Source organism: Pipistrellus hanaki (genome assembly GCF_964339955.1).
Source record: "Pipistrellus hanaki genome assembly, chromosome: 12".
NCBI classification, from domain to species: domain Eukaryota; kingdom Metazoa; phylum Chordata; class Mammalia; order Chiroptera; family Vespertilionidae; genus Pipistrellus; species Pipistrellus hanaki.
Window position 1 is genome coordinate 13,247,751 of NC_140514.1, and position 15,011 is coordinate 13,262,761.

Sequence of the window (15,011 nt, forward strand, 5' to 3'; positions counted from 1 at the left end):
AAACTAGGGTCCACTCCCAGCACTGTATAAACCAAGCCTTTGATCTGCTTCTGCATTGCCTCATGGCCCACATCAGGGAAGAAGGTCTGTGAGCTGCCAGGCCATCCCTCTTAATTAGAGGGGACCCCAGGAGCCTTCATGTAGCCCCAAGCTGTCCTGAGCAAAATAAACAGGAAACAGAAAAGAGGGAGAAGAGAGATAAATCCTCACTGACTTTAAAAGATTTATGCTGACAATATTCCAAGGAGCTTATGAATTTTTTTTTTTTTTTTTTTTTTTTTTGTAGAGGAAAGCTGCCGATGAAGAGATAGCTCTTAACTACAGAGTTTCATTGAAAGTGAAAATACTTTAAGTTCTGTCTCTTATTGATAGTACAGTTGCACAAAATAAAATTCATATAAACATCATCTCACATACTAGAAGCAGAGGAATAATCCATCTTCCAGTCATCTTTGAAAGAGTCCCATTACTGAGGTACTGAATTACAAGGACAGAATTTACATGTTTTCACACCCATGCAGGAGGAACAGTGGTGCTGAAAGACTCCCAAGTCCCGGCATTTTCAACCTCATTTTCTCCTGCTGGGAACTTGAGTTTCCTGTGTGTGTGTGTGTGTGTGTGTGTGTGTGTGTGTGTGTGTGTGTGTATGTGTGCCTGTGTGTGTCTGTGTGTACATGCACACATGCATGCAAACTTTTTTCTGAGAAGGGAACACCTCCTTTATTTACTTACTTTCTTTCCTTCAGAAACTCCAAAACTGGTTTCAATTTGACTTTCCACCTATTTGGGTACATCAGAGTACAATATCAGACCAGGGCACCTTATGTGTGACATGTGTGGCTTTTTCCTAAGCTCAGACCATGACCCCAAAATGTCAGGAACAAGAGTCTGCCGCAGAGGTGTTTCTAGAACTCCCACCTGCTCTAGACAGATATACTCTAATCTAGTACAGAATTGGGCCCCAGTCAACCCCTGAGTCTGTCCCCAACACGGTACCTTTGTTTAATATGGTAACATACAAGGCCATCATGTTTACATTTAGCTATCCCTAGTGAGGACTGGCGGAGAAGGATGCAATTGAGTCAGTATTGACCCCTGTCTCTCACCACACCAGAGTAATCTTCCTGCAGCACCACTCTGATAATGTCACTGTCCTGCTCCAAAACCTTCTCTGGCTCCTTATTCTTCACAAAATAAAGATTCACATCTTCTGCCAGGAATAAATCTCTATGGTCCCACACCCACCACCCTAGCCTTTCTTATTTCCCAGCCTTCTCTTTATGTACTCTGCTCTGTAGCCAAAGCCATGATACACTTTCTGCATTTATGCCTCTCAGATCCTGCACGGTGGACTCTGCCAATACTTTTGTTTTTCTTATCCTTGAAGACTAGCTCAAAGGTCATCTTCTTTATGCATCTTCCCAATTAAACCTAAGGTATCCTTCATGAAGCCTCCCATGAGCACGCTTTACCTGTTTGTGTCTTGTGACTTAGAGCCTCTGCTTTTGATTGCAGTTACTGCAAACACCTCATCACCCTCTCCTGGACCTGATGTTCCTTGAAGGCCGGAACTGTGTCTGGTTCTTGTCAGTGTCCCCAGGGCTGAGCCAGTGCTTGAATAGGCATCCATTAAATGAACTTTGAGGGCAGAGGGAGTGGGTAAGGAAGCCAGTGAACCAACGGATTTGGTTCAGGTCGCATCTGCCTGTCTTTCTCCTTTCCCATCCCTCTGAATTCCTGAGCTATACAACTTGGCCACGAGGCACCCTAGTCATTTTTTGGGATAAAGGATACAGTGGTATAATGAAAAAGGAAGAAGAGAAAGAATAGTGGTTAAGAGTTCAGAGCCTGAAGTCTGGTCTGGACTTCCTATTTAAGACTTTGAGTAAGTCATTTTTCCATTCCCATCTCCAGTCTGCTTCCATAGAAAAGCAAGGGCACTATATTACATGATCGTTAACTCCTTTTTTCATTCTGAATCTTTGGTTCTAATCCTTTATTTTACTTCTATGCCCATTATAAGAATGTCTCTCCCATTGTAAAACAGAGTAATGATATAAATTATTTACCAAGGGTGGTAGAGCAGCTTCAAAGGCCCATATGCCATGCTTCCTAACATTACAGAGGACTCAGTTTCCAGTATATGCCAATGTCCTCCATCCAGCTCAGAAACAGGCTTGTGCTGACCTCTCCTGATTTTAACCAAAAGTCACATTTACCTATCTCCAGAACACTGCAAATCTCTAATCCTGACACAATGCCTTCTCGTTGGACACTGCTTTGCGTCTCATAGGAATCCCCCCTTTTTATCTGCATCGTTCTCTATTGAGGGGGTGCTAGTTCATTTGCCTATGAGGTAAATACTGTTATCTGGAGAAGGCGACTAATTTGAGGTGCCCAGAAAGGGGTGGGGGGTGAAAAGGCTGATCCGAACACTCCTCAGCTGGTTCCCACTGGCAGTGTTGGAGATCTTGTTCGAATTGGCTTCCACTGCCAAGGAGCAGCATCTAATGGTCCAAAAACTGCAATGCGGAAGTGTGGCAAGTGAACCAGAAGAAATGCATGGAACAGTAAGATGATGCTGTGCTTTTATGCTGACAGTAACCACCAGGAATATAAGTTTCTTGTCAGTTACTGGCCACTGCTACTGGAATTAGGGCTGGCATGCCCCAGAGGGAAACTCAGCCACAGGCACAGCACCGGTGGAGGTGGGAGTCGTGGTGAGGGAGTGGGGGATTTGTAAGGATTTCTTTCTGGAGACCAGTTGCAAATTCACTTGACTCATAGACTCGAGAGCAGAAATGAGTCTTCAGAGATTTATAAGTTCAGCCAACCCTTCTCACCCTATTTTATAAGCAGAAAACTGAAACCTGAAAAAGTCAGTGCTTTGCCCAAATTCATTCAGCAAATAAGCAAAGGAGCAGGAGCCAGGATCTTAACTACTTCCTTCTATATGACCCAAATACTTCCTTTCCAAGCACACACCTCTCAAGGAAAACCTTGAACTGGTCATAACTACTTGAGAACCGAGAGCTAATGCATACATTACTGGGAAACTGAATTGTCCAACAAATTGAAACTCAAGCTGGCTTGAATGTTATATGGAGAACTTAGCTCTGATTTAAATTGTGACCTAAAGGCTGGCCTAGATGCCAGCATCCTGGTTTCTGGGGTGTGGAGGTACCTACATTGATAGTCACAAGATGGCCCTCATTTCCTGGCTCCACTTGGCACATTTATGGAGGGAGTAACTCGGTTAGACTGTCCCCCTAGACCAGTATGTAAATCTATAAGAATGTCTTAGCACTTGGGTTGGGTTTCTAAGGATTAGGTAATACACACTCTTCTTCTCCCTGTTGCCTATGGGGGGTTTTGTTAATTGTACCTATTGGCTGGCAAAGCATCTGTGAGCGGTCATCTCTACTTTAATTTAGAAGACAGTAAAATCTCATAATTGATTATTTGATAGGTGCTTCCTCCCTGCCTAAAAATGGGTGAAATGCTTTTAAGGATTATCTCACATAATCCTTACAACCACCCTTTGAAATAGAGGTTTCCATTCCCATTTTAGAGGTGATAAGACGCAAGGACGTAGAGCTACTAAGTAGGGGTGCTAAGGTGAGAACCTTGGTGTGCCTGATTATAAAGCCTCAGTCCTTAGTCGCCATTCTCTTACATCAGGTTCTAGGTTTTACAAAGGTAAGAGAAGGGGAAGAGAGCTGGTGTGTGCAAAGAGAGTGATGAAGGCCTCCAGCATCACAGACTTTGATGCCATTGGTCTCTAATACCTGCTGCAAAGGTGCTGCTGGTCCGCCTGTCTGGACACATCTGCAGAGTCACTTTCCTGGTCTCTTGGCAGGCTCCTTCCTCCTCCTCAACACCTCAGCAAACTCCAAGCATACCATCCTGAGCCCATGGATGAGGAGCAGCAGTGAGCATTGCAGACTGGCCGTCTCCGTCCACAGGCACCTGCAGCCTTCCGGGAGGTACGTCGCCCAGCTGCTGCCCCACAACGAGGCTGGAAGAGAGATCCTCCTGGTACCTACTCCGGGGAAGCATGGGTAAGTCCTTGCTCATTCCAGATCTATTCTATTGAAGACAATTTGGCTTTTGACCGAAAAAGTTCAGATCCTGTGGCATCTACTTAAAACTCACAACTGCTCTTTAATGTGTAGGGACCAGATTGAGCCATAACTGTTACTATTCCCTGGATAGTATCTCACATCCTGGTCTGTGGGGCCCTCTGGCTGCCCAGACTGGTGGCCTTCCAGAGGCCAGAGGAGCAGCTGGCAGAGTTGGCATTTAATGAGTGGATGTTAAAGATATTCATTTTCCAAAATCCAGACAGAGCCAAGGAGAAAACAGCCAAGGGGAGTGATAAACAGCCGAAATGAAAGTAATTTAATGTGCTGGAAAGTAGGTTTTAGCAGCAGAACTTTAGTGGAAAGGGAAAGGGAAAACTATTGTATCCACCCTAGGAGGAGCATGGGACCTAGAGCAGAACTGGTCAGGGAGACCACACGGTGTCAGTCTCAAATCAGTAGAGACTGACAACCTTTGTTCTAGAACCTCTAAAGCTTACTCAATACTGAGGTGACACCCAATACTCATGTCAGTGAACTCTTCTAGAATATACCTGCCTACTTCCTGATCCAGTGTGCCTCTAGAAGTGGTGACATTGAAAAACCAATGTGAACCAGGGCCTCTCTGTGGCTGCCTTTTTTCTCATTTTATAAGTGTAAATACCACTGCAAGATCCCAGTTGTGAATGGCTCCAGGTCTGATTACTTTATAATCAACTACAGGTCCAGTACACAAAATTCGTGCACTCAGAGCTGGGGTCCCTTAGCCCAGTCTGCGCCCTCTCACAGTCCAGGAGCCCTCAGGGGATGTCTGACTGCCATGAAGGCAAAAGAGGCTCCTGCCACCGCTGCTATGCTCGCCAGCTATGAGCCTGGGTTTTGGCTGAGCAGTGCTCCCCCTGTGGGAGCTCACTGACCACTAAGGGACAGCTCCTGCATTGAGTGTCTTCCCCCTGGTGGTCAGAGTGTGTCATAGTGACTTGTCATTCCACTGTTCCGTCGATTTGCATATTAGCCTTTATTATATAGGATAAGGGCAAGAGATTCTTCTTTATGGCATGTTTGTAGGAGAAAGAGCTCAAATTTCTAGCTAAGCTTAGACTTTGGACTTAGCTTCTCTCTAAGAAAACACCTTGCAGAGGGTTCTCATCTGAACAATGATGTTACTCATCCTCCACCTCCATAGTGTGCTGGACTGGAGGGAGGGTGGGTTCTGCCCACTGCTTTCTCAGTAAAGCTGTATAAACTTCTGAGTAATTTTTTGAAGGGGAGATCCATAGACTTCTCCTCTGTGTGGAGGAATGCTGCTTCCATAGGCTTCTTGGCAAACTGCAAGGCACAGGCACCTGTCCAACAATTCAGAGAGCTCTGGGTATTTGTGTAGAGCTGGATCCAGCTTGCTCAGTCTTGGCATTATTGACAGCTAGAGCCAGATAATTCTTTTCATCAACATTGTTTTGTGTGTAGTCCCCAGCTTCCCAAGCCTCTACCCACTGGATGCAAGTAGCACCTGCCTTGGTTGTGACCAAAAATATGTCTCTAGACATGGCCAGGTATCTCCTGGGGGATGAAAACATCCCCACTGAGGACCATTGAAATAACCAGAGCATTTTATAGCTGGGAGGAGCCATGGGATTTACCTGGTTCATCCTCATCAGTTCACAGGTGTTGGAACTGGAACTGAGACCCAAGAGGATGAAGGGGCTTGCTCTATGTCACATGATGAATGTGTATTGGCAGCAAGGGTCTTGAGCCCAACAATCAAGTGTCTTACCAACTGCTGTACTAAGTCCTGTGTTACAAAGCTATGTAACACCCAGTCCCAATCCTTGAATAATAATAACTATACCTATTACTAATACTTATTAAGCACTTCTGAGATGGGCTAGCCAGTCACTGCTATGCACTTTACATGCATTTTTAAAATTTAATACTAAATAACACAATGAAGCAGAAGCTAGTATTATTTTTCATTTTATAAATGAGGAAATTCAGTGAGATCAAATAACTTGCCCAAGGTCACTGACTAAACAAGATGGAGGGGGTCTGAACCTTTTTGCCCATAGGTGGAAAAGCTCAATTAGTTCACAGTGGTGCAGCAGAAAAAAAATTATGCTGTGAATCAAAGCCCTGAATATAAGTCATAGTTCACTATTCAGTCATCAGTCAATGAACAATCATTTATTGGCTATTTTTTCTTTAACTGGATTATGGAGGCATGTGAGATACAAAGGCCAGCCTTTGGTGGTCCACCAAAGAATGTTCCAAGAAAGAGCTCTATGACTTCAGGCAAATCCCATCCCCTCCCAAACCTCAGTTTCCCCATCTGTAAAATGGGGAATGTGATGCCGGTTCTACTCACGTGGTGCTCTATGTCAGTGCAATAAAGGGCGTAAAGGGTTTTGCACACACTGAGCAGGATGCAAACGTAAGACACCATTAATACCTTAGTTGGCTCTGTTCTGCTAAGAATTTTGAAACACAAGCTTGAGACTTGTCTGTTTTCTGACTATGGGTCAGTGTCAGTCCCAAGAATCCTTTAGTTTTGAGATCGTGGGCAGTTTGCCTCCTTGGAAGCCCACTCCTTTTAATGTCAGAGATGACACCAACAGCACGGTCCTCAGTGTGGCAAGGGGGACACAGTGAAATCCTGATATGACAGTGATGATTACAAATGAGGCTGGCTTCTTCTCTGAACAGAACATGGTGGCTTGGGGACTGCTGTTTGGAAAATGACATTCAGTGTTTATAGTAATAAGGGAAGAGTTGTCATAGCAAAGTCATCTTGGGAGAGCCTGACGCAGAGGCGCGGGCTGAGGAATGACAAGTCAAAGAAGCCACCAATTCCCTGGAAGCCATGAATTGTGAACAGGCAATATCATGGGGAGCAGCAGCCTGCTTGGAGGAGCTGGCGCCAGGGAAGGCAGTTGGGGAATCCCAGCAGATGCTGCCTTCCACCTCCTAGAAAACAGCAAGTCTAATGAATCACAGAGTGAGCACATGTCTGCCAAAATGGCCTGGCTTTGGCCAGCATCTCCTAGGGCACAGATGACAAAGAGTGTGCCCAGCATGTTCACCTGCTCACCTGGTCAGCCAGAATGGCCACAAAAGCAAGGAAGCAGAGAAATGGGATATCCAGTAGCCCAGCCCCACTGGCTGCAGAATCCAACAGGCATAAGATAGGACATCTTTACTAGAAATCAGAACCCACAAAGTTCCCATTAATTAAATGAATATGATAATACCCTACTTAATACGGTGAGTTGTGAAATGGCACAAAGAAAATGTCTCGCAATTTGCCCAATTATTGTAGACACTTAATACGTGCTAGCTGCTTCCAGGGCATACATTTATTTACAAACCATGGATTGAGCACCTCCTGTATTACAGGTGCTGGGAACAGACAAAGACAGCACAGGCACTGCTTCCAGGGAGCACCCAGCCCAGTATGGACACACAGGCAGGCGAGCAGCAGCACATGCTCGTGCAAATGCTTTCAAGTTGGGACCCGGAAACACTGAAAGGCTAAGCTAAGAGAGTGCCAGCAGAGCCAGCACAGGACGCCCAGCTCCTGCTCTGGCTCCTGCATGTCCCTGCCATTCAGCAGAAAGCTGTTTCAGAAAGAGCAGCCCAGCAGTGGGAAGCTCGTGCCTTCCTGGCCTCGGAAATACAGGCTCAAGGGGCTGGTGGGGTTTCCAGCTGCAGGAGCAACTCTCCAGGGCCCCTCCCAGGACATTCATTGCAAACTCTTGGGCTTTCTCTTGCAGCTTTGGTTGTCTGGGGACTTTATTATGTATAACCAAACTACGTAGGGTGTGGAGGGAAGAATTGGGCCCTGGGAGGACTTGCCAATCATTTGAATACTTAAAAAGATGTCTTAAACAGACAGGATTTGGTGATACCCTGACTTGAGCCGAGATAAGCTGTCAGCGCCATCCTAGCACAAACAAGGCTGGATCCAGAGGGTGGTGGAGAAATGAGTGTCCTCAGCACACAGATTCACCTTCCTTAGGATCTTAAGCCCACACTCACAGGAGACTTGAGTTCCCTTTTCCCCAATGATTTCCTGATGGGGGGAACCAAGCCTAGAGGCTGGATGTGAAGTGATGAAGGTCAGAGTGCACATTCCAGAGCCCAGCTCTCCTGTGCTCTGTCTCCTGGCTAAACAGTAGTATCTACATAGAAGTCTGGACACTCACTGCCCTTAGACTAAAATCTGCAGCAACCTCTGCAGGTGAAAACAACCCAATGTTAATGTTGGGTACTCACATGGCTGCCATGTTTATGTAAACCAGTCACTTCTGACCAAGGACCCCAGCTGTAAAACCAGCAGCAATCTTAATGGGAGACCTGCCAGAGAAATCTACCCCAAAGTGATTCACCCCTAAGGGTGTCATGAGATGCAGTTTCAGCCTTGGTTCCACCGCTAATTTGCAGCGTGGTTATGGAACAACCACATGCCTTCCTAGCTTAGGCTTCTTACCTTTAAAACAGAGCTCCCAGCTGCTGTCTGCTCCCTTCCTTCATCCTGTAATATCAGCAACACCTCTCAGGGTGCCAGTCAGGACTGGGGTAGCAGGACACAACTTTCCCCGCCCAGACTCCGCTCTTGCCCCTGCCCCCGTTTCGGGTAAACAAGACAGTTACCCATCACTGACCCACAGAACCCTTCTGCCACTAGTGTACAGACCCTGAATTTTCTTATAAATAGACCAGCATGTCTCAGTAGGATGATGAGGAAGAGGCTCAGGATAGGGTAACATGGAAAGAGGCCACTAGGAATTTGCTTCTGAAATTATGTCTGACTGCCTTTGCCAAGCTACGTTAGGTTTAACTACAGTTGGCCCAGAACAATGTGGCAAGTCTGGCCAGTGTGGGAAATCAGAGGCCTGTGGCCTTCAACAGTGCCCAGCCCAAGTCCTCTTTGCTTCCTTTTTGCATGATAAATGGGTCAGAAATAAAGAAGGTGATCATTTATTGAAATTGATGCCCTCAAGTGGCAGTGTCGCAATGATTTAATTTCAGGCCCAGCATTTTCTCACTTTCAAAGTCATTCACAGTGTCAGCTTCTCTCCTTTTCCCCTTGGTCTGAATAACATGCTGATAAATATACAATAAGGGCTTTAATGTACGGGTGATTTACACTAAAAAGAGAAAGCCATTCAAAGGCTTTAAAGATAATTTTTTAAAGCCTTAACACTCACACCCAGGCTTGTCAAGGGCAGACTTCTCAGGCATGGGGACAGTCATGAAGACTCAAACTTGTCAAGGGCAGTGATAAAGCTAGGAGGTCTCTGAGTGTAATGCAGCCATGAGACTTGGGCCCAAGTGTGCTGGGAGGTTGGGCAAGTCTTTGAATCTCTGTAAGTCTCAATTTTCCTATCTGTAAAATGGTAATAATTGGCCCACCTCATGGGGTGGTTGTGAGGATCAAATCGGGGCTGGCCTCCTCCAGGCTGCTCTGGGTGGTAGGGGAGGGAGGTGAGCCAAGTGTAGCAATTTTGCACCCCTTATTCTTGGACTAACCACCTGTATTCTCTAAGTTGGACCCCAAAGTTCCAGTCCCACTGACTATGTCAGGATTTACCATATTTCTCACCCCTGTGAGTAGTAATAATGAAACAACCACTAATATGCTAGTCCTCTCTAGAACACCTGGACTTTAAGCCATTAATTAAGTACATCTCAGGCTCTGGGGGAACAAATCAGAACCATGCATTTTATAAAACTCATACAGCTGATCTCATCCCAAGTGATTCTGATTTTATTAGTTTTGGGAAGAGGCATGGACATGTGTATTTTAGAAAGTGCTCACAGGGAATCTGGTATACATTGAAAATTAAGAATCATGACTAACATCTCAGCTTGAATTGCTCCATAACATAAGCTGGTAGTTTTCTTGTTTCCATTTACTAACTAGTAAGGAGAAACGTTAGAAAGAAACCTTGAAGAGGTGAGATGGACATGATGGCAGGGTGCAAAGTCGTTTCTCCCTCACAAAGTCATTCACAGTGTCTTGGTGGACAGGCTGTGACAGGCTTTCCAACCCCTGCCTGATCCTGCCTGTGCAGCCCCCAAAGCTGGGGTGGCTGGGGGAGATCTAAGGCCGTGTATAGGTCTGGTCTCCACCAGTAGGTCTAGTTAGGACACACCTGTTATCCTCTCTCCAAAAGGACTATGGCTTTCAAGGCCAGAGGGGCCTGAGAGGAGTACGGAGTAGACTAGGAAGACCCAGATCTTTTAGACCAGAGGGAGCCTGCATCTACCCACCATCCACCATCCATCTTTGTTCTTTAGAATGGCGACTCTCCTCTAGGTCCCAGGTTAACAGAAGAGCCATTGCCTCTTCTATGTTTTCAGGAGGCAGGTGCTATGTTAAAATTCATGATGAATATCTGCATAGTACATGTTCAGGTTACCAGGTGCATCTATGTCTATCAACTCATTTTATCTTCACTGCTGTCTGTCCCACGAATTGTGCTCCCCATTTTATAGAGGAGTAAACTGAATCTCAAGGAGACTCAGTCATTTGCTTATAGTCAATGGGGAACAGAGATCTTTTGGGTCTTTTTTTTTCTTTTCTTATGCCATTTCCCCAAGCAGGCCTTGCAGTTAAACCCTGGTATCATGCCTAGCTCTGAGAAAACTGAGGCCTGCTCTTATCAGTCAGGAAAAGCCTTTTCAAGAGACTCATCTGATTTTTGGTCATTTAACTCTGGACCAAAAGCCTTGCAGGTAAAGATGTTAGCTTGTACATCTTATTCCCCACAGCCTGGCACAGAGCCTAGCACTTAGTAGGTGTTTTGTGTTAGGTGACTAAACACCAGATCAATTTATAGTAGTTATACAATGGCAGTTCTTCTCAAACATAAGCTCTGGATCTAAAAATTAAATCCCAGCCCAAGATCACAGAAGAGTCTTCAATCGATGACAAGATGAAAAGTATTTCACCCGCCTTCTGCCCGAGCCCAGGGATAGATGTATAGCCATCCCTGGGGCTCAGGAAGCAGCTGTCAGAGTGTACCTGAACTGTGAAGGTTGCCACTAAGTACAAAGGACAATTCCTTTCCTGGCAGCTACAACTTTTACTCACGATTGCTTTCATTGATGGGCGTCAAGAAAAATAAATGAAAAGACCATTGGCTTCTGCCAGCTTTGACCTTCGAGATTTGACAGCCCAGGGGCTGTACTGGGCTCTTTTAAGCCGGTTACTTTCATCTTCCCACTGTGCTCCGGATATTTGATGGATTGAACACTAGGAAGAGGAGAGAATTGTGAATACCTGTAACCCTGTGGCTTGTCAGAATGACATCTTGGCAAATCCCATAATGATAAATATAGGTTGTGTACAAAGAGAGGTCAAAATGCATAGAGACAACAATCACCTCTCATCTCAAGTGTCTGTTGTGCCTTGCCACTTCCCAATGTGGAGGGCGATGTTGAAGGTAGGTGAAGGAATTTAGGCAAGAGACCACTGGTGTCAAGGAATTCACTCATGCATTGCAGCATGTGCTTTGTCAATAAATGCTTAAGAGTATTAGGCACTGGTTGGACTCTGATGACTCATCCTGCTTTAGGGGTTCACAGTGAGGCTTGCATTGGATGACAAGGGACAGTATGATGCTATGGGGAAAAGGCTGTAATGCATGTGTGCACAGGTGCCACAGGGGTGCAGAGGAGTTGCACACCTGAGTGTGCTGGTGGCTGGATTGCACAGAGAAGACATCAGACTGGGCTCTGAAGGGAAAGGGAGTGGTCAGATGCATGAGGAGAGGAAGGCATCCCACAAACATAAGGCATGTTGTATGTAGTGTCTGTACCATCCTTTGGGTTTGTCACTCAGCTCCCCTGCCCCTATCCATTTCTCTGAGTGCTCACACTTTTGTGTGTATGTGCCACCAGTTTGTGTTTCCCTTCCCACCAAGGCAGTGTCCAAACAGGCAAGTCTCATCCCTGGATACCCCCAAATCCCTTTCACATCTCTTCTTGTAGCAAATGTCCTGCTACAAGTGCTCAAAAGATTTCACCCTGGGTTCAGGCACTTTCCTCACTTGCTCCTTCTCTCTGGTAGTATCTTCCTCCCATATAAGGAATCCAAGTTCCTAGAGATGATCCATGTGTGCAATAAATTTCCATCTCAGTATATGTAGATTTCAGAGTACAAGCTATTCCCACTTTTTGGTTACAATTGGTCTGGACTGCAGGACTTTCCTGTCATTCCCTCTTCCTCCCCCTTTGCAGGAAGAGTAGTTAAAGTTTGTTATTCCTGATGGCTTGCCCTTTACCACCTTTTACAGCACCCAGTTCAATGTCTCCTCTGACAAGCCCCTTTAGGGTGTTTTCAAATGGCATTGGGGGCATATTCATATCATAGCAAGGAAAAGAAGTCATAGTTACTTAGTGCTTACTCTGTGATGCCAAGAATTGTTTAGTGCCTTCTATGAGTCCTCTCACTTAACCCTATGCTTATCACCACTCAGTGAAGAAGGTGCTCTTATCATCGGCATCTTCCAGGGGAGGCTGAGGCTCCATGAGGTTGAATAGCCGGCCCAGGGTCACACAGCTAGTAAGGAACAGGCTGCATTTGAGCGCACGCAATCTAGCTCCACAGTCCAGTCCTCATCACCCACTGAGGGCCTCCCTATCATCAACCAAAGATTAAGATCATATTATAAGACCATATTATTATTTATATATAATTATTAACCTTTTTTTCTTGGTAAATACCCAGCTGCATCTTTTCTCTGGTGTATATGTAATCTTTCCCACCCTAGGTAAAGGGCAAAATTCTAAAGCCTTGGCTCACAGAAGAAGCACATTGTGAGCAGGCAGCCCTGAGAGCAGAGACTAGAAAGCGTTAAGCCTGGCCCTCCAGAAAGTTATAAAAAGTCCACTGGAGAGGGTGGTCTTGGCTCCCCTGTCTCCTGAAGCTCTGTGCCAATCCAGCCCTCTGGCCTGCAGATGCAGGTCTGTCTGTGGTGGGGAGCCAAATCAGTGATGGAACCATCAGCTCTTTTATTTACAATGAAAAACTGTAGGCAACCAGGGCTGACAGCACACAGTAAAGAAACACTATGACCTGCTTAATAGCTCAGCTCAGCCCGGCATTCGCTCTAAGCCTCCAAGTACACCTCCCTGTTTTTCATTACCTGACCTGCTCCTGTGCTTTCTGTTCCCTGCTTTGTTTTGTTTATGGTGCCACACTCACACGCTCAGCTAAATTCCTTGCTTTTTATAGCAGAAATGCATTTTCTTATGGTTCAGAGCTTTAGTTAAGAGCTATATCAACCACGGGATTTCACGTTTAAAGGGCTTTACAAAATCTACACCGGATTTGGCTCACTGTTTATTCCTAAGAGGATCTTACATCACTAAGCTCCTAGAAGGAGTCTTCCCACTGCTACTTTCAAATTACTGACAGCTGTCCTCTGCCAGCAGGCGGCCAGAAAGGGGAGGCCATGCAGGAAGGCCCCACCTATTAACCAAGAGCAGACCACTCCCAGGCACCAGACCTCATGGTGCCAGTAGCCTACATATTTCTTTATACCACTCACAGCTGGCTTACTTGAGGGCCTGGGGCCTTCCTCCAAGCCTCACTCCAATGAAGGTTGGACAGAGGGTGTCTGCAGTGAGAGCTGCATGCTGTGCTGTTTTATGTGGCCCCACTTCTTGGCTCAGAGTCTCAGTTCACCTGCAGGAGCGTGATGTTCTACTGTGTGTTTAATTCTGTGAAATGATCTTGGAAATCTTTGAGAAGGATAATGTCTGTGACTCTTCCTGGGCATTAGGAAGTCCCAAGACCTTGATGAGACAACTGGCAAGTTAATATTGTAGTCTATTAATCTGTTTAGAACTCTTTGGTGAACCATGAGAATCTGAGGAGCAAGTCTGAGCTCCTTGTTAGCATGGCTCATGACCCCGATCTTACCCCACCCTCTTGAGCCTAGCTTACCCACTCCTTGGACCCATACTTCATTTATATCAAACTACTCACAGTTACCCCAATTAAAACAAGTTGTTTCAAGCTCTCTTGCCTTATTCCATCTCCCTCACCACCACGTACAATTCTTCTCCTCCTTTAAGAAACTATCTCTTAGCTCCTAAACCTTTCCTGAAACCCCAAAACCCATGCCAAGCAGAGCTGATCACACCATCCTTTGCACCAACTTTTGTTGCCTGTTCTACATCTCAGCACTGCACCACATGTGTTCCTTTTACATGTCCTTCTTACCCACCAGGCTCCCTAAGAATAGGGATGGGCGTTGTTGATCACTGTATCTCCAGTGCCTAGCACAGTGCCTAACTCACAGCATGTGTTTAATAAATGCTTATTAAATGAACAAAACCCCAACTTAGCTGCACTAGCGGCTTCTTGAGAACTTGAGATGTGGTTTTAAGAAACAAAATGCATCTAGAAAGCTCTTGGCCAAAATTTCATTTCCATCCTCTATAACAACTCACTTCCTTCTACCCAACCCCAGATATAGTGACTGTCCTCAGCCTGCCTTGTCTTCATTTGTAGTCCTAACTGTTCATACTGCTAAGCAAATGCTGGCACACATTAGCCTTGAAATAAAGTGGTTCCCACGCTTTCTGGTCACCATCTCCGTGATCCGTTTAGCCCTTCCAATTTTCCAGGTAATTTCCTATATATGTTCCCTGTCTGTTTTCTAATCTTTCACAAGAGACTTCTACTTGGTATTTTTCCTCAATATCTCCCTCTCCTTAGTTTACTACTCTTTACACTCCCACTTAAGCACACTGGTTCCTGTTGAGATTTTATCTTTTCAGATAAGCTAGAATGAATTCCAATTGCCTTCCTTCCAACTGTTCCTTAAATATTCTCTCCATTAGTTTGTGTGTGTTTTTTCTCTCCCAGGACTAAAATTCCTTCCTAAGTGCATGAAATTCTAATCATTATTCCACTGG

General features: G+C 45.5%; 1 protein-coding gene across 1 annotated transcript in view; it reads left to right on the forward strand.

The window, feature by feature from the left end:
* The window catches only part of ALK (ALK receptor tyrosine kinase), a gene marked incomplete at its 5' end in the record, with an annotated part of 534,776 nt that overhangs the window by 279,075 nt on the left and 240,690 nt on the right, over positions 1-15,011 (forward strand). The window contains one exon of the mRNA XM_084900171.1: positions 3,860-4,061. Coding sequence (XP_084756297.1) covers positions 3,860-4,061 — 202 coding nt within the window. The remainder of the gene's footprint in view (positions 1-3,859; positions 4,062-15,011) is intronic.